This window comes from Zootoca vivipara, chromosome 1 (assembly GCF_963506605.1).
Source record: "Zootoca vivipara chromosome 1, rZooViv1.1, whole genome shotgun sequence".
In the NCBI taxonomy this organism is placed as follows: Eukaryota; Metazoa; Chordata; class Lepidosauria; order Squamata; family Lacertidae; genus Zootoca; species Zootoca vivipara.
Window position 1 is genome coordinate 118,875,385 of NC_083276.1, and position 20,197 is coordinate 118,895,581.

The 20,197-nt window shown below is 40.5% G+C and overlaps 1 protein-coding gene across 5 annotated transcripts in view; it reads left to right on the top strand.

Annotated features, from left to right (window-relative positions):
- GULP1 (GULP PTB domain containing engulfment adaptor 1) overlaps positions 1-20,197 on the top strand; it is a 176,839-nt gene that overhangs the window by 133,454 nt on the left and 23,188 nt on the right. For all 5 annotated transcript variants that reach the window (XM_035135828.2, XM_035135821.2, XM_035135805.2 and 2 more), the window contains 4 exons: positions 8,559-8,657; positions 12,394-12,531; positions 14,278-14,394; positions 16,863-16,955. In XM_035135828.2, coding sequence (XP_034991719.2) covers positions 8,559-8,657; positions 12,394-12,531; positions 14,278-14,394; positions 16,863-16,955 — 447 coding nt within the window. The remainder of the gene's footprint in view (positions 1-8,558; positions 8,658-12,393; positions 12,532-14,277; positions 14,395-16,862; positions 16,956-20,197) is intronic.

The window sequence follows — 20,197 nt, forward strand, 5'->3', positions numbered from 1 at the left end:
CACATAGAGCACATTGCAGTAGTCCAAGCGGGAGATAGCTAGAGCATGCACCACTCTGGTGAGACAGTCTGTGGGCAGGTAGGGTCTCAGCCTGCGTACCAGATGGAGCTGATAGACAGCCGCCCTGGACACAGAGTTAACCTGTGGCTCCATGGACAGCTGTGAGTCCAAAATGACTCCCAGGCTGCGCACCTGGTCCTTCAGGGGCACAGTGACCCCATTCAGGACCAGAGAGTCCCCCACCCCCGCCCGCCCCCTGTCCCCCCCAAAACAGTAATTCTGTCTTGTCAGGATTCAACCTCAATCTGTTAGCCACCATCCATCCTCCAACCGCCTCCAGGCACTCACACAGGACCTTCACCGCCTTCACTGGTTCTGATTTAAAAGAGAGATAGAGTTGGGTGTCATCCGCATACTGATGGACACCCAGCCCAAACCCCCTGATGATCTCTCCCAGCGGCTTCATATAGATGTTAAAAAGCATGGGGGAGAGGACGGAACCCTGAGGCACCCTATGACTTGTTGACCACTAAGTCATATATAATATCTAAATGATCCTCAAATCTGGTTTAAATTCTCAGTTAACAGCTTTATGTTGATGCAAAGATTAGGATAAGGAAGTGTAAACCATTTCATTAATTCTTTCCATATGCTTCCCTGAATTTATGAGACATCGTAGGAATTGAACACCGAGTGTCATTGCTGACTCCAGGTACCAATCCTGTGGTCAACAAATCCTTGACTCGGTTTCATATATAGGGCTATTCCATTGTCACGGGTGGGACACTTGGACCATGTTTTTTGGTATTCACACATGTGTAAGAATGTAAATATACATAAAAATTAACAACCAAAATTTGAACTATGTTCTTAATAAGATACTGAACATTTTACTAATTTTTTTTATTATTTTTATGGATATTTTTGACAATTTTATTAAATGTTAAAGTATTGTCACGGGTGGGACAAAAAAAGGACATGGGGCTTGAGATAAGTTTGATTTATGGAAAAACTCTGTGAGTTGGGAGGTGAATCAATTATAAACTCAGCATATTTGTTTAAATCAATGTTTATTGGTTACAACTATGCAATCAGAAATTCAGGTTAAGAAATTTAATGATACAAAATTAAGGAAAAAATGCTGTCACAGGTGGGACAATGAAATGTCACTGGTGGGACGCGTCTGGCATACACTCGATTTAACATACAATTAAGGTTGTTAAAAATGGAATAATTACAAAAAACCTTTTGCTATTACTATACTTACTATCTACCATAGCCTACAAAGTATAATGTTGTATTTACTAAAATTAAAATCTATTTCAAAAATATTTTCTTCTAGTCCATCTCTGGGCCAATCAACCACTTTCAAATACATCTACATTTTCAGTAAATTCATAAAAAATGTTCCTTCTGATTCGTTTAACATTAGGTTGGGGTAAGATACTAAGAATATGTTCAAACTGCACATATGATATGTCTTTTTCATCAACTTGAAACAGCTTTCCAGAATTGTTAACTGCTCGCATACACATCACCTTGACTTCTCCATCATCTTCAACATTACTTTGGCATATTGCAGCATATCTATATTTAGTAGGCCTGGTTCTTTGTCTTTTTGTAGTTGTTTCAAATTCAACTAAAACATATGTCCCAATAGTCACTCCATCAACGAACGGCTTCACTCCAACCACCGGCACATCTGTTTCATTTGTACAACTTGCTACACCATCTTGTTTTTCTGTGTCACTATCAGAATCTCTGTAAACATCAGAAACTTTTAACTTGAACAGTTCTGTGAAGACTACGTGGGTGGACTTTTGAAAAGAAGGTCCATAAACTAAACTTCTTTTGTCTTTAGCTTTAAAAAATGGTTGGACTGCACGTTTGGAATCTTCCTCACCAAAGTCCAGCGCTCATCTAGCATCGCCATATTTGCACTGATATCAGTAGGTGTTAAAAGGACAAACTTCACTCTTGGTACTGCTTTTTCAGCACATTTAACAAAATCTGAGGCTGAATTGATTACTACTCTCCTTTGTTTCACTGCATTCCAAACTGCTTGCTTAGTTAATCCACCAATCCCATCCACGGCACCCTTGCCGTGGGATGTAGCAAAAAACAACAACCATTCCCCATCAACACCAAAGTCTTCAGGCATAAAACACAGATTGGACAGTGTGTACTTATTTTTGAACTGACCAGCACACCCGTCAGAAAAGATTTTGACCTTTGTCAGTCTGTTAAATTCTTTCTTAAGTTCTTCAATTATGGCTTTTAGGCATGCATATACTGTACTGAGTATTTGTTGTGGGTTAAGTGATCCGAAACCACGGCAAAAGAACGTACTTTGCCTTGAGTCCAAGCGCAACCAGTAAATACTGTGATTTGGTTGTGGGTCCAGTGTGCACTTTGGATTTCATCTTGCGATGTTGCCAAATAGTTTTCAGCAAAATCCACTTGAAGAATCGCCTCATCATCAGCTACTGTGTCCTTCATATTTTTGAAAGCTTTAGTTTGTAATCGCTTTACAAAGAAGTGCTTCTTAAATTTACTAAATTGATTTTGTAGCTCATTGACTTCTTCTATGGTTCCTTTTGCTTCAAAAACCTTAGGCCGGCTAGAACAGTCATCTTTCCATTGCTTCCACAAAATCTCAGACGACATGTTTAAGTCTTCATCAATTAGGGTGTGCAAATTAAGTACACACTTTTTGCATTCACCATTCATGCATTTTTCGTTTTCCAAATCACAACAAGTAAGGCTCAAAAGATCAGAATGTGTGGAAGGGAAAAAGTCTTTCCTACTTATGGCTTCAATTAGGAAATTGAAATTAGCGTGGTATTTGCAAATGCAAACATTGTGTGGCATTTGAGAAGCTAAGTCAATATTTTTAGGCCTCAGTTCATAAAATTTTGATTTGCTGATTTCAACTGTTGGGTTAAATAAGGCATAGGCCTCTTGGACTGTCATATTCATATGCCGCTTTTGGATTTTGATTCTTTTTCCACTTGTTGGATCTTTAATAGATTTGACATCCTTAAATCCTGGTGCCTGCCTGCTAATATCATCTGAATTATAAAACTCATGGACCTTTGAGATATTATCTTGTGAAATAATAGAACTTTTTGTGTTCTGTTTAGGGCTTTTATCAAATACAGTCGTACCTCGGGTTGTGAACTTCGCAAACCCGGAAGTATTTTGCCGCGCGCGCAGAAGAGCCGTGCGCCTTTGTGCATGCGCAAAGCGCAAAAGTAGCGCTTTGCGCATGCGCAAAACGGCGGTTTGGGCCCTTTTCGGGTTACGAACTTTTCGGGTTGCGAACTGCGACCCGGAACAGATTCGTTCGTAACCCGAAGTACCACTGTAGTGTTTTTGGCGCTTGAGGTGAACTCTCATACACAAGCTTTCGTAACACGGCTATTCTTTATTCTTTTCCGTGGACTTAATGGCAACACTCTTTTAACTTTGGTAACAGCCTTTCCAAGAGATTGTGGGCATTTAAATGACCCAATCTCTGGAATAGTAGTGTCGCCAATTGGCCTAGATTCTTTTTCTTTTATCTTTTGTCTGTACTTTCTTTTGCGCTCAGTTTCTTTCCGTCTGTATTCCATAAGTGATTTTGCAGACAAATTCTTTACCAACTTTTCTCGCCTCTTCTTATCTCTGACCCTCTCCTTTTCTTTGAAGCTTTCACATTTGTTTTTATCTTGTTTTAGTTTTTCACGCAGCTTTCTCATACGTTCTGCAGATGTAGTCTTTCCCATTTTGTGTATTGATTCAAAGGTTATATTATCTGTATTACTGTATGTATTCGCACTAGGGTAAAGTAACGGTAACTGCCTTTATGTTCCAGAAGGAACAGCTACTATTGATTCATTCAAGCAGCTGCATTTGGCTCCTTAGTCTTATTGGTTTCCACCAAAAGGCAGCTTTGTGATTGCTTGAGATTGTTCCCTCCAAAATGTATCCCTTTCTAGCTAGTTCCCCTCTCCTCAGTCCCTCAGTCTTGTTTGCCAGAATAAAGAATTGTTACACGAGGAATCTGTCTCCTGTCTGCAGAGAGCTGAAATCACTTGCTAAAATCACTAACTCAAGCTACAACAGTAAAACAAGTTGAAAACTGTCACGGGTGGGACAGAAAAAGAATTATTAAAATTTCATGGTGTTTACATTAATTAACTGCATTTTTATTATTGATAGGTGTGTTATACTCTAATACATACTCCCACAATAAAACAAACATAACCTATAAATTAGTTTTATCACAAAATAAACTTTTGTACCTTTTGCTGTCACGGGTGGGACACTGAAACAGCATCCCATTCAATAATAAAAATAAAATAGAAATAACTTACCAATTTAAAAATTTTCAAGTCCAATGTGTAGACAAAGTTCTTCACTTTAATAATATACCAACAATGACAACCACAATTTTTGTTTATCTTTAAAAAATAATGCCAACCTAAATGAACAAAATTAAGCTACACAATCAGAAAAATGATATTGAAACTTCAAGCTCAGATTTCTCATAAAAAAATAATTTCAAATTCTTTTTTCCTTTGGAATATTGAACTTTAATATGTTTAGTTAATGAAACTATAAGTAAAATAAGTATATTTTTAAAATAATTTTTTTCTAATCAGGCTCATTTTTCACGGAATGGCCCTATACACTAGAGTCATAGTCAAATATCTATTTCTTTTTTAAAGGATAAGCCTATTTGATCCCAATGTCCCATTAAAAAGTGTTTTTTTTTGCAACTAAAAACTACATCTGGCACATAAATCATTTTTTAATCGTCAGCATCTGTCATCAGTGTCTGTATGCACTGCAACAGTTCATAGCAGGCAACAGGATTGTTCCTCCAATGATGGAAAAAAACTGATGCAAAAAAATTCCATTGTTTTAAGAACTTATGCCTAATAGCAGAAAGACAACCGGAATAAAAATATTTGCAATGGTTTTAAAAAGACACTGAGGCTCAGTTTTTGGCACTCTCCAGTGTCACGGTTATTGCAGGAGCTGTGAACCTTTTGCCCTTGTTGTTCAGCCTTGGAGCACAGATCATATTACTTGGGAGATTAACTCAATTGATCCATCTTATAACAAAGAATGAATACTGTACATTGAACCCCAAGCAGTATGAATATTTCCGCATGTCTGGATATTTTAGATATAGGCATATTTTTTTATATAGGCAATTTTTGTATAAAATCTCAGGTGGCTGAACTGGTGTGGCAGAAAGTGTAGAATGAGTAAAAACTCGAAATTGATTCTTAAATCAAAATAAAAAAATTCATTCAGTAGCACCTTAAAGACCAACTAAGTTTATATTTTGGTATGAGCTTTCGTGTGCATGCAAACGAAAGCTCATACCAAAATAGAAACTTAGTTGGTCTTTAAGGTGCTACTGAATGAATTTTTTTATTTTGCTTCGACTCAGACCAACACGGCTACCTACCTGTAACTTGATTCTTAAATGTTAGAGTTAAAAGTCTGACGGGGGTGAGTAGCAATCTGAGAAACGGAATGATATCCAGCAATTCATGCTAAATTTAAAAGCTCCTCCACTCTAATTCTCTCTAAAGATGCATCATAAAATTTCTGTGATCCAGCTTAAAGCATGCGCTGCATGAGAATACTTAATGGTAAAAAATAAAGATGTATTCCAATCTGTTCATTATTGTTATTGCTATTAAAAGAAATGTCAATTAAAATTTCATGAAACCACAGCAGTGTCACAACTTCAAAAAGAACTGAATTAATTGGGAAAGAAGGAGAACATGATTTTAAGTGTTTAGGCTCCTATTAGAGGAAATTAATCATAAATCTTGGGGCCTAATTAATACTTACTCTCTCTTTTTTGATGTTTCTGTGTATTTGGGTTGTGATCCAAGTTCAAGGCACGTGTTTCATCAAAGGCCTTGATGCTTCAAAGAGTTGAGCACATACTCAGAAATACTATATGACCTCAAATGTCCATTCGCTGCTAAAAGGCCGCGTAGCTTTGCACCTCCGGAAATGTTGTTTGCTCACTCTTGACTTTAAAACGTTAAAATTGCTTGAACTCTGCTGAAGATGCGTCCAACTTAAAAGCCCACTGATGATTCAAGTGATAAAATAGTCAACATCGTAGGGGCATCAAGGTGTTAATTCTCTTTCCCTCTCCTCACAACGTATTAATTTATGAAACTATTGCACATGGCACTAAATAATTAGATTTTCACCAGTAGGTGGTGCTAATGTTCTACAGCAAAAAAGAGACTTTTTTGGCAGACTTAATTCTTTTCTATTTCTCTTCCAGTTTATGATTTATGTCACTGCTATCAGTACTAAGTCGTTACATTGGGCCAGGAATTGTTAATGTTCTTGAAAAGAAACACCCTTGTTGCGTTATCAGGTTTCCTATTATACAACATTCTCTTGTCGAATGTTGTACTGTTAATTTGGAATGCTTTGCGCAGATGTGAAAAAAATAGTATAAATCATCGTTACCAGAGGGAACTTGGATGCCAGGAGAATCTTCTGATATAGCATGTCCGTTACAGAGACGCTTCCAAAATGCTCCATTTGAACTCTTTGTTCTTGTTCCCGAAGTTAACATTTTCCATTATTCTAATCAAACAGATATATAAAATGGGTGTTGCTCAAAATGCTTCATAGTGAGCCTCTTCAAGTAAACCCTAATCTTAAAACAGACACAGATTGCCGGCCTGTTGGTAAGAATGCCATTGTTCTGGAACAGGAGAATGACTAATGTGTGAAACATACAAAGGATGGAGCCCAAGGGAGAAAATAGATTTCAATCTTTTGGAGTCTGGCAAGTTGCCCCTCTCATCATCTTGTCTTCAATAGCATTGTTGCTTCTTTCCTACTGAGCACTAGCAAGGGCTTGTAGGTGATGGGCAGCTCCCCTTCATTTGCTTTCCGGTTCTGCTGCAACAAATCGGGGGCAGCAACAACAGTATTTTAGGATGGGTTTAGGAGCGGTCTTCATATCAACTTTCTCAATTTTGAAGATCCTGCAGCCAACCAGGCACTTGTTCCAACAATATAAGCTGCCCAGTGCAATGTAAGAGCAGACGAGTTTTGGCCCATACCTCATGAGATAAAATGGCTAAATAATGTAAGAGGTCGGGTTTTGTTTTTTGGGGTTTTGGTTTTTTTTGTTTTGTATCACATTAAGTGAAGCAGCAAATAAATTAGAAGAAGTTCTTCGATAGTGCCCATTACCAGATGAAGCCTCTGGCATGTTTGAAAATGTAATGCCTCACTTATAAAAGAAAGGTCTTAGCTGCTTGCCTAAACAAACTGAACCCACCATCCTGTCAGCTCCAGATTTAGGGCCGTGGGGGCAGTTCTCCTGCACAGGGCACCAAGCTGAGGAGGCGCAAAACTGAGAAGAACCATAATTGAGAAGTAATAATAATAATAATAATAATAATAATAATAATAATAATAATTTATTATCTATACCCCGACCATCTGGCTGGGTTTCCCCAACCACTCTGGGTGGATCCCAACAGAATATAAAAACTTGATAAAACATTAAAAACTTCCCTAAACAGGGCTGCCTTCTGATGTCTTCTAAAAGTCAGATTGTTGTTTATTTCCTTGACATCTGGTGGGGGGGGCGTTCCACAGGGCGGGAGCCACTCCCGAGAAGGCCCTCTGCCTGTTCCCTGTAACCTCACTTCTCGCAGTGAGGGAACTGCCAGAAGGCCCTCGGAGCTGGACCTCAGTGTCCGGGCTGAACGATGGGGGTGGAGACACTGCTTCAGGTAAACTGGGCCAAGGCTGTTTAGGGCTTTAAAGGTCAGCACCAACACTTGGAATTGTGCTTGCAAACGCACTAGGAGTTAATGTAAGTCTTTCAGGACCGGTGTTATGTGGTCTGGGTGGCCGCTCCCAGTCAGCATTCTAGCTGCTACATTCTGGTTTGGTTGTAGTTTCCAGGTCACCTTCAAAGGTAGCCCCACATAGAGCACATTGCAGTAGTCCAAGCGGGAGATAACCAGAGCATGCACCACTCTGGCAAGACAGTCTGTGTGCAGGTAGGGTGTCAGCCTACATACCAGATGGAGCTAGTAGATAGCTGCCCTGGACACAGAATTGACCTGCGCCTCCATGGACAGCTGTGAGTCCAAAATGACTCCCAGCCTGTCACCTGGATCCATTTGGGGGCACCAAATTTTGGGCTTTCTCAGGGCACTGTATTATGAAAGATTACCAAAGTCCATCCCTGATCCTGGAGAGTATTACAATGAATCATAATCTATAAATGCAGAGTCAGGCCTGAAACAGCTGCATTGGCTGCTGAAAGAAGCCTTGCTACTAATGTAGGGGGCACCCATAGGAAGGTCTCACTGACTGACCTCAGTGACCAGAGCAGCAGAGGAACTGAGACATAGACAGAGAGCTGGAAATGGATATTGTTTTCTTTGGAACTTGTGAGCTGTAGCAATTTTCAAAAAAGGAACGTACTATGGCGTAATTAATAGTGTTAAATTTAAACTATAAATATTCTTACATGATCCTTTGTTTCTCATTTTCAGTTCGCAAGACATATAAAGAAATCTGAAGGTCAAAAAACACCAAAGGTTGAGTTGCAAATTTCAATATATGGAGTGAAAATTCTAGATTCAAAAACAAAGGTAGGAACCCTCTTTTCTCCCTCTTCTCCCTCTAGCATTCTGACTATTTGATGTAATGCATATATAAAATTAAATTTATCTGTCTCATTGGCAAGCAAGAATCAAAAATAGCAGAAGGCCTGGTATGAAACATGAGCTCCCATCATGGCCACTACCAAGAATAATTTTACAACAGATATAAAACTTTGCATAATCAAGATTTGCAACACAGTATATATATTTTAAATTCTGCTTATTTGAAGTTCCTGAGCAATGGATTGGATCCAGCCATTCCACCCCCCCCTTCAATTCCCTCTGCAGCTTTTCTGGGGGTGGGGGTGGGGGAAAGAGAAATTGGAGAAAATTGCCTCCCTGCTTCTTCCAGTGAGATCACCATATGAGTGGAGGTAATGATGAAATACATGATTCAAGGGGCAGGGGAAACTCTTACAGCCTGTCATGTTCCTATCAATCTCCCAGAGAAAAGGCACCCAAGGAATAACTGAAATTCACTTCACAATAGCTCAATTGGCTAGCATGCGGTGCTGGTAACATCAAGATTGCAGGTTCAATCCCCATATCTCTGCATTGCAGAGGATTGGACTAAACGATCCTCAGGGTCCCTTCCAACTCTATGATTCTATGAATCTGTGTGGTTTATATTCCAAAGAAATATTTAAAAAGGCCTGTGGATGTAGCGAAGGGAAGTAAACACCTTATTTGACAAATTCTTATTTGCCTGCAAAGTGGATGAAAAGGAGCAATACTGACCAGGGTAACAGGTGAGTTATCAGGAAGGCTATGATGAAGGAGAAATCTAGAAGGAATGCAAAGAACCAAGAGTAGCACTTGTTTTTGTGTGTGTGCGTGTTTTAAAGAGAAATGAGAACCAGTGCGTGACACCAGGCCAAAAAAGGGAAGGCCCAGAGAATTCTGGCAATCCCAGAAACTCTTATATTAATGAAGAACGAGAGCCACATATTCTTAAAGCGGAGAATAGCTCCCATACAAGCGCCATATTTTTCTCGATAGCCAGAACTGCTTTCCCATGACACTAGCCAGAAGTAACAAAATGCTGCCTAGGGACTTGGATTGAAAAGCAAATAAGTATCATTAAGTATTCTGTTTCTATAAACTTACAAAAGTGTGTTTTCTAAGTCGGACGTTATCAGCTTCCATGACAGTTTGAGCAACAGCAGCACTTTCATGTATTGGGGCATCCCCATGGTGTGGCAATGCCTGCAGATTCCTCTATATGTATGCATTCATTGATCTTCATGCACATGACGGCAGCAGACAGAAATGGTAGGCAACAAGTATTAGGTATTCCCTTGTATAGGAACGCAGGTGGCACTGTGGCCTATACCACTGAGCCTCTTCTTGGGCTTGCCAATCAGAAGGGTCGGCAGTTTGAATCCCTGCGATGGAGTGAGCTCCTGTTGCTCTGTCCCAGCTTCTGCCAACCTAGCAGTTCGAAAGCACACCAGTGCAAGGAAATAAATACATACAGTAGGTACCGCTGTGGCGGGAAGGTAAATGGCATTTCCGTGCACTCTGGTGGCTCAACAGAATGGCTCAATTGGTTAGACCGTGGTGCTGGCAATGGCAAGGTTGCCGGTTCGATCCCCATAAGGGACAGCTGCATATTCCTGCATTGCAGGGGGTTGGACTAGATGATCCTCAGGGTCCCTTCCAACTCTACGATTCTTTGAGATTCTGTGGTTTCCATCACGGTGTTCTGTTGTGCCGATCCAGGCCACATGGTCTGGAAAGCTGTCTGTGGACAAACGCCAGCTCCCTCGGCCAGAAAGTGAGATGAGTGCCGCAACCCCTTTGACTGGACTTAACCATCCAGGGGTCCTTTACCTTTTACCTATTCACTTGTGCAGGGAGACAGGAGCTTCCCTTTAGTTTTCAGTGTAAAATCATTTTATTTAAGCATTTATTCATTTGGCATTATGTAGTTTTATTTCCCAGAGTGCATTTAAATCATTTATATACCATGACCAACATCCAACACAGATGTAAGTCCCAAATGTTCCTCAGAAGGTTCCCCAAACACCATTAAAAAGTTCTCCCTTTTTAAAGGAAAATTCCTTTATGCTGAATAGGCTTCCTCGCGAGAAAAGGGAAAACTTGACAGCTATGCTAAACGTCCACATTTGACACTAACATTGTCCATCTCTCAACACCAGCTGAAATCCCCTTCTTCCTCCAACCCTTCAGATTTCATAGGTATATTTGTGATTTGTGTGAGTGGAACATGGCATCAAAATATAATAAATGAAAATGAATATATTCCTCAGTTTAATAAACATGTGAACAGCTGTTTGTGGTTTTGCTGAATTTTGCATTTGCAAGATTTTCTTGTATTTCTCCACACATCTAAAACACACATTTCAGCTACAAAATCTGTGCAGTTCAGATTACCGATTATTATTCAGTTACCGAAATGTTAGAGAGACTTTTTTTCATCATCATCATCATCATCATCATCATCATCATCATTTTAGGGAGATGCACTCCATATTTATAATCCGTGGATCATTGAATAAAGTATGAGGTATGGCTGAAATAAAGTATTGAATAAAGTATGGGGTATGAGACACAGAAGATGAAATGAGTTTGCTGAAGGGTGTTGATACCACATCGCTCTCAAAGAATGCAAGAAAACTTCACTTCAGCTGCTTTAATCCAGGGTTACAAATCTAAATTTGGCTTTCTAAAATATTCTGCAATCAGGATTAGTTGAGAGCTGTCAGGGGGGACTCCCTACAGGGGGCCTACCCCCATCATCCTGACCAGCACTTCACCCAGCGACAGCACTAGCAGCGGGTCAGGGGGAACGGAATGGAGGAGGGAAGGCTCAGCGAGGCATCAGAGCCCCTGCACCACTCTGACCAACAAGTGGAGGAGGGATGGCTCAGGGAGACGTCGGAGCCCAGCCAGCAAGGGGAAGAAGGGGCACTGCTCCTTCCGGTGCCCAAATTGAGGCACGTGCCCAAACGCAGGGTTAGGGGGCGGCGTTTCGGGGTGCCCAGGCTATTATGCAGGCCCCGAAGCAGAAGGGCGCCATTGTTGGGTTCTGCGAGTCACTAGGAGGTCACGTTTTTCTGCTATCTCTGCACTATAAATAGTATGCACAATAAAACCCTTAAAGACAGAACAGACTGGAGCGTCTTTACTCGGGAGTAGCCGCAACAACTCCCTGACCAGAGTGATTGCAGAAGTTGTTTCCTGTGTGTGTGTTTCAAGTGCCCTATATGTTAAACATAGCTCTTAAGTGGGATTCTGAAATAAAGCATGGTACTCCTCATTTACTCTATACTTCAAGATCCCATCCTTTTATCTTGAAAACTGGCATCTGCATCATCCACTTACCGGTACTACAGTTTATATACAGTCATGTCAACTGACGGGATGTTATGTACAGCAGAAATATGTTTTGTGCAGAAACGACATTGAGTGTGATCCAACAAGAGAACGGAGAGCTGGAGCTCTCCCAATAACTGCAATGGAACATCTTGTGTTTATGCTTCTTTGCCTTGTGTAGCTGAAAATTAGACCCAGATGCCTGTTCAGATTGCAGGCCTGTCTAACAAAGCAGTGTACTGGTCTGTGAGAGGCATATTTCATGTTCAAAAGTAAAATTGTAGCTTGTTGTGGTAACTTTTGTGGGGCCTCACTAGACGATCATCAGACCCCCCAAATGCAACCCAGGGTGTGTAATTGCACCATCTTTTCTCTTTTTTTTCAGGAAGTCCAGCACAACTGCCAGCTCCACAGGATATCATTTTGTGCTGACGACAAAACTGACAAAAGAATATTCACTTTTATATGCAAAGATTCAGAGTCAAACAAACACTTGTGCTATGTCTTTGACAGTGAAAAGTGTGTAAGTATGAAGTATTTTTTTAAAGCTGGTTTGGGGTTGAGTTTTGCTTGTTCTGCTGAAAGCTATCGTCCCTTTTCTTGCTGTAAAGGCAGAAATGAGAATAAAACATGCAAAAGCTTCTGTCTTTGAAGCCAAATTTGTCACAAAGGTATTTTCCCTGTGCTCCTTTGAGACTGTCACACATAGCTGCCAAGTTCTCCCTTTTTTAAGGGAAATTCCCTTATGCTGAATAGGCTTCCTTGTGAGAAAAGGGAAAACTTGGCAGCTATGCTGTCACAACCAGCGCTTTTTTCTTTAAAAATTTTTTAGGGGTGCTCTCATTTTTCCTACTCATATTGAAATACTGCCCCTCAATGAGGCCAAACTTAGATTCACAAAATGGTTAAGGTTATGTATACCCCTGCATTCCCCCCACGTCCCCCCAGAAAAAAAAGTATGAACACTGGTTGCTAGAAACTGCAGGATGGGAGAGTGCTTTTGCACACAGGTTCTGCATGCTGGCTTTTCCTAGGCATCTGGTTGGTCATTCCTTGGCCTGATCCAGCAGACTTTTCTTATGTTCTTATGCAATGTAAATCACAGACCATATAAGGAAAGCCAGAAAAAACAGTCTCCTTGTTTCTTAGTCCAAATATTTCTTAGTCCAAAGTATTTTATACTTCAACATGGATACCCAAAATAAGCACTATTAAGCATCAAGGCTGCATCCTGCTGCATTAAAATACTGGGAAGCAGTGCATGGTGGGCCAGCGTTAGGCCTTGCATTTTAGTGTTAAGAGGACTACATGTGCCCTTGACAGCCAGCATTTCTGTTTTGTACCTCTGCATCTGAAAAACAGTACCCCAAAACCTGGGAGAAATGTCCTCCATTGTTCTGAGAATGAAGGAAAGGCTCTGTCTTTTATCTTGCTGTAGGGCTTTGCCTGTTTATAGAGCTGTGCAGTGTTAAGTGCTGCACAATGGCTAAAGTAATGTTTTAGATACTTTCCTTTTCTTAGATCTTGTCTTCATCCTTCCTCTGCTTCCAAATCCCGATGCGCTTTTCCATTATAAGTAGTAGGACAGTCACATCATCCATGTACAGATAAGTTTGCATATCACGGATGCAACCCAGCCTTGTGAGTCAGTGGTCCAGGTCTGGGGTGGATCAAAGCACTGGCAGTCATTGCAACTCTGAGTCATGTTGTACACTGGTCAGGAAACGCAGCGTAAAAGCACACACAAATCATGTTCTCTGAATACCAGGATTTAAGCCATTTGGAGCCGCTCCAGGTCTAGCCATCCGTAATTATCCCAGAGACAGGCTAGTTACACTGTTATTGGGCCTGGCTTAAAATCAGCTCCTTGGTGGTTGCCAATGCTCTGTTCCATCTGACCACCTTTCATGTACTACGTCTTGAACAATAGCCTTAATGTCTTGTCCTTTGAATGCATTTTGCAAACAGAGCTCTAAATGTGGTTTTTCTGCACTCTGCAATCACATTTGAAACAGTTTGACATATCACAGGGTTCAGATGCAATGCTGTGTTCAAGCATGGTTTACATCTATGTGACATGGCAGCAGTAACACTGGAGTGATTCAGCCATGATCTTCTCTTCAGGAACCCACACATTTGCTCGTTGACGCCAAGCCATGGTTTGGCCTGGCATTCCATGTGAACTGGGCCAGTATGTTCCTTTAGGGAAAGTTTGGTTTCTGCTCAGCTAGAGTTTACAAGCTAACAGTAATATTTGCTCCATATAAAGGCAGAAGAGATAACTTTAACTATTGGTCAAGCATTTGACCTGGCTTACAGGAAATTTCTGGAATCTGGAGGAAAGGATGTCGAAACAAGAAAACAGATTGCTGGGTTACAGAAAAGAGTAAGTAGCAGAATTTGGGTTTCTTTCCTTGGTTTAAGTAATGTATCGTTTGGATTTTCAAAGTTACATATTGTTGGCGTATAGCAGGACGAAAGTGAGAATTCAACATTATAGACAATTCATTATGACAACACATGAAATCAGGGGGTTGTATCCGACTAAGTCCTACACTGGGTTGAACCATTAAAAAACAACAGATTTAAGTTAATCTTTACTAACTTGTCCATTAGGTCCACTCTGATTATGACTTAGCCTGATCCAACTCAGAGAAGCTATTGCTAGTAACTAAATTGCCCTTAAATGGTTTTTGGTGGATTCATCTGAACTTGTAAGCAAATATTGTTAGGGCTTTGCACACCCCAGCTGTTCAACCTGTGGTCTCATTCCAGGGGTCCCAAATCAGGGCAACAACACCCTTGGCTAACTTGGGGCTTATCTGCCCCAACCAGGTCCAGTATACCTGAAGGAGCGTCTCCACCTCCATCATTCTGCCCGGACACTGAGGTCCAGCACCGAGGGCCTTCTGGCGGATCCCTCGTTGCGAGAAGCCAAGTTGCAGGGAACTAGGCAGAGGGCACTCTCGGTAGTAGCGCCTGCTCTGTGGAACGCCCTCCCAACAGATGTCAAAGAAGAAAACAACTACCAGACTTTTAGAAGACATCTGAAGGCAGCCCTGTTCAGGGAGGCTTTTAATGTTTAATAGATTATTTTATTTTATTTTTCTGTTGGAAGCCGCCCAGAGTGGCTGGGGAAACCCAGCCAGATGGGCGGGGTATAAATTATTATTATTATTATTATTATTATTATTATTATTATTATTATTACCTAGATCCGGTCCCGAAGTAGCTAGGGGCAGCCTTATGTTTAATTAGTTCAACAACTATCTGAGAAGCTGATTGAAAAAGTACCCTGTGCCAGGTTGGAAGGAGAGCCAGGCATCAGGCCATTACTTTCTCCTGGTGTTCGTGGGCTTTTTCACAGAGGTTTCCCATCTGGCTCCTGCCTCAAGTTCCTCCCCGACAACATTGAATTACTATGGGCCATCCAACCCAACTCATGCAACAGCCCCTCCAAATATGCTTAGCTCTGGCCCTGGATGCAGCCGACTCCAGTGTGCTTAGCCCTAAATGTTCCAGTCAAATATTGCACATTCTGTATGCGTACGGGTCTACACAAACACAGCATGAGCTTCAGTTTTTTGAATAGCTTCATTAGAAGCTGTATGAATGGTTCTGCAGAGGTCAGAGGGTGTTCAAGCACCAACTTGACTGGTCAGATGAATGCCTATTTGGCCACAGTTGATTATTGTTTAATATTCCATTCAGCATAGGATGTCCTGTGTACATGGATGCCCACTGCTTTATTGCCTCAGAATGCTATTTGAGAGCTACAGTGGTAATGACTTGATAAGATTCCAGAAAATTTGCCCCAAACATTATTACAGTTTTTTTTTTGGGGGGGGGGTCCCTTGCCTTTAAATTGAGCACTTCCTCTTTTCAACTTGCTTTACTTTTTAGTTTTATGCTGTCTGGAGTAGAGGGAGCATATAAATTTGCCCAATAAATAGCCGCTGTAAATTCTCCAGGTTAATGTTCTTTTTCTAAAGTATTTTGGCATTAAGCAAAGAAGAAGAAGAAAATGAAAGAAAACAACATGACCCAGCTACTCTGATCCCATGGTTAGAGAAACTGATACAGGGACAAATCAGTCTATTTGTCAATAATAATCCTGGATCAAGAGGAAGCAATAAAATGAGTTGAACCTCAACTCGAAGAGGAGAAAGCTTTCAATTAACTTTAGAATGGACTTTTCCTAACTAGAACTTACTTGTGTGTAGATATTGTAGAAAAATCTCGAGCGCATTGAAAGCTGTTGCTGATAATATTACTGTATATAAGCTCCATTTTGATTCCATGAAAAGTCATGTCTTATGCACCATGCACTGGAGAATTTGCACCTCTTGATCTCTTGCAAGCATAGTCACCATCTCCAAAGGGCCATGGGTGCCTGGGCACTCACAAATTTTTCTCTAAGGGTGCTTGGCTGAGCGACCCAATGCATCACACACTGCGGTGGGGGACTCCATCACACACACCCCACTGTGGCGGGGCATTCCGTTGGGCCCTCCCATTGTGGCAGTGACGTGTGACGTCATGTGCTGCGCATGATGTCACATCTGTGCACCGGGCACCCACAATGTTGGGTGGAACCCAGCACGCCTGATTGCAAGACCCGATTATTCTATTTGCTTCCTATATGAGATATGCATCCTTGAGAGGGAATTTTTAATGGATAAGTATCAACAACTTGCCTCTGTACAAACCTCTTTTCTTAATAACAGCAAAGATTTTGTTCCTTGGTTATTTGCTTTCCTGGGCTCATTCAGGAAGTGAGTAAGAATTAGTCAATAAATCCAACGCAGTTCATTAATCTCACCTTTCTAATAACTCCATTTTTATTTTATTTAGATCCATGAACTAGAAACAGAAAACATTGAGCTAAAAAACAAGGTACAAGATTTGGAGAACCAGTTAAGAATAACGCAAGTGCAAACATCGCCAGTAAGTACCCCGGGCAAAGCCATTTTTTCTTAGTAGGAATGCAATAACTTTAACACTTTTAATGCTTACTTTGCTTCTAAATAAATAACCCAAAGGCTCTTTTCTGATTGACTTAACAAATAAATGGCAATTTCAGTGTTGAAGTAACTCTAAGATTGTGATGAGCTAATGAAAGGGGGGGAAATCAGTCATGCCTTAAACTGGCTAACTTTACTCTTAGTTTCAATATCAAGATTCAATGTTGAAACATGAATGAGAGTAGGAGAAAGGGTCCCTGAAAAGTTAGTTTGCCAAATTAAAAGTACAATTACAAAGTGCCACAACATCCAAGTATGATGAAGGGCTTCTAGATCATTATTTCGCATGTCAGCATCTCTCTTTTTTATATATAGAGAACTTAAGCATTGCCAGAGAACTAGTCCCTAAATTTGGGTGTATCTAACATTGCCAGAGTTTTGTCACAAACATACGGTTACTTACTTATCAGTTTGTTTTATATGCAATGCACTTAACTAACTTCCTTTTCCTAATCCTTCCTGCAAGTGTGTATGAAGTCGAATTCCACGTAAAGCTGCCTCAAAAATCATATGGCTCTTTCCCTGTTTGATATAGTTGACCATTTTGGTTCTTCTTATCATTCTTGTTTCCATGTGTGATTGTGGATACATAGTCGTACCTTGGAAGTCGAACGAAATCTGTTCCGGAAGTCCGTTCGACTTCCAAAACGTTTGGAAACCAATGCACGGTTTCTGATTGGCTGCAGGAAGTTCCTGCAGCCAATCGGAAGCCCCGTCAGACATTCGGCTTCCAAAAATAGTTTGCAAACTGGAACAGTCACTTCCGGAACAGTTTGTAAACCAAGGTACGACTGTAGTGGATTCTTTGAAAGCAAGAAAACTCAATCTTAATTAAGCCAATGACAGTATGGTTTTGGGTGATGCTACTATCACCTAATGTGTTCAGCTGCATATAAAGAACAAATTGCTTGCAAGCTACAACAATGGCAGTCAGTGGCATAGAAAAGCAATTACCTTATGTTGAGGATCCCAGAGTATGTGCCTTTTGTGAAATGTGGCCTCATTTTGCAGTGCAACTTTTGCTGATTTCTACTTAGTTTTGATTTTGTTTTAATTTTATCCAATAATTATCCAATAATTTTAATCCAGGGTGGCTGTTTTCAGTTACGTGTGTCAATATCTGTGAAAAAGTTGTTTGCTCTTGTGCTTCTGTCCTCCATGCAGTTGTGTCTAGTTAAGTCCGCAGTGGTTGTATATATTTAATCTGTGGAATTCTGCTCCTCATGCAAGGAAAGCAATTTTTATTTTTTAAAATAAAAATAAAAAATGAATGAAATAAATATTTTATTAAAGAATGGATTACATGGTGTCTAATCTAAAAAGTGATTTGAGAAAATAAATGTAATTGATGTGAGTTCATAAATTTCATGATGGTCCACTTTTCACAGATTTAAACAACCTTGGTAGTGATGATTAAATTATGCCTTATAGTGCAATCTAGTAACCCTTTGGCAAATCTAGCTTTTAATCTTGCACGTCCCTCTGCCTTTCTCCTATGTACCCAGCACAAAGCTCGCTGTTATTACTGCTGGTACTCTGGCAAATGCCCCACCCAAGGGAGGGAAACCACCCTTCCTTTCTTCACCCAAGAACAGTTTTACTTAACAAGGTTTATCTGATGCTTAATCAGCAAAACCCAATGAGCGGTTCACATAAAGCAATATAAAACATTCATTAAAAAACTAGTGAAAACAAATATTAAAGACGTAACACACTATATATATTGTTTATCATTCTGTTCCTTATGGAAAACACTCATTCCACTGCTGCTAATGCCACCCGCCTCTTCAGAACGATCACAGCAAGATTGAGAGAATTTGAGCAAGCGAGGAAACCGGAAACCTTCACATAAATTATTTGCCTGAAACTTTGTGAGAATGTCCTGTCCAGCACAAATTAATTGTTAGCATTATGCTCAAGGTATTTCATTTCCCACTGCTCATTAGGAATGCTGCCTCTGATATTTGTCATCCTCTTAAGGCTGTAGGGGGGGGGGAGAGAACCCACGTTTGGCTATAGGCTTCAGCAAATGTAAAATTACTCATCAAGTTATAATGCAAAAAAAGTTCAGTGTGGTTCGAATTTTGCGTTAAAAATAAATGAGCTACTTTCAACTTTTCTGTTTAGTGAATATTTAATATATGGATTTTAAAATGCATATTAATCATACGTTAGAGCCCTGACATTGCTTTTAGTGAGGATATTTACAATGATTTTTTAAATAGCATAATACAGTATATATTATTAATCATGATGCTAAAAATGGAAAACAAAGCAGTAATGGGAAGGTTATTTCTGTAACACAAAGCCTTCAAAGGTGTTATGCTAAACCTAACCCCTTGTCCTTACTGCATATTCCTCCCCACATGCAGATCCCCAATGCTTCTCTTGCAATCTGATAAACATAATTTGCATATTTAGTTAAAAACTCCCAACTCATCCATCTATCATAAATATATCTACCAGAAAATACCTAAACTAGTGTCGGGCAGTTTGCAGGCAGAGATTTGTCCCAAGATGTTCCCATAGGGATTTCTGACTCCTCGTTCTTTTATTGAGACAGAGCTACAGTGTCATGATGTAATTGGTAGGCCTTTTGCTCATTCCTGGTTCAATGAATCCCATCATTTTCAGGGAGTTTTGCTTTGTTTTGGTCTAGAGTTCCTGATCCTAAGCATAGGTTTCCACAAATCAAAACACACACACACACCCCTTTATTTTCCTAGCTATCTCCATGGGCAAAGACGGCAAAGTTGCCTCCTCTCCACTTGCCCCCAAGTAAAGGTATTGGAACTTCTCACTATTGCAAAATTTCTACGCCGGATGAAAGTTTGTTGGGAAGCATCCTCTCTGTAATATTCTACAAAGCAAGAGGGAAGTTGGGATAATGTTCTTGTCCTCGAATGAACTGAGGAGAGGAGCCAAGTTGCTGGTAGCAAAACACATGATTTGAGATTCAGTCCACTTCGAAAAGTTTGTTGATGTTTGCTCACAAGGAAGTGGGTATAGGGCAGAGGCAGGGGGAAGTCTCCAAGCCATTTTTCCCAAACCAGGCCCACCCGCCCTTCAGCTGGCATCACTAGTTACATCAGCTGATGCGAGAAAGCACAGTGTTTAACCCTGCACTGGCTCTGTGATCCTGTTCCCAGCAGTCAACTAGATCAC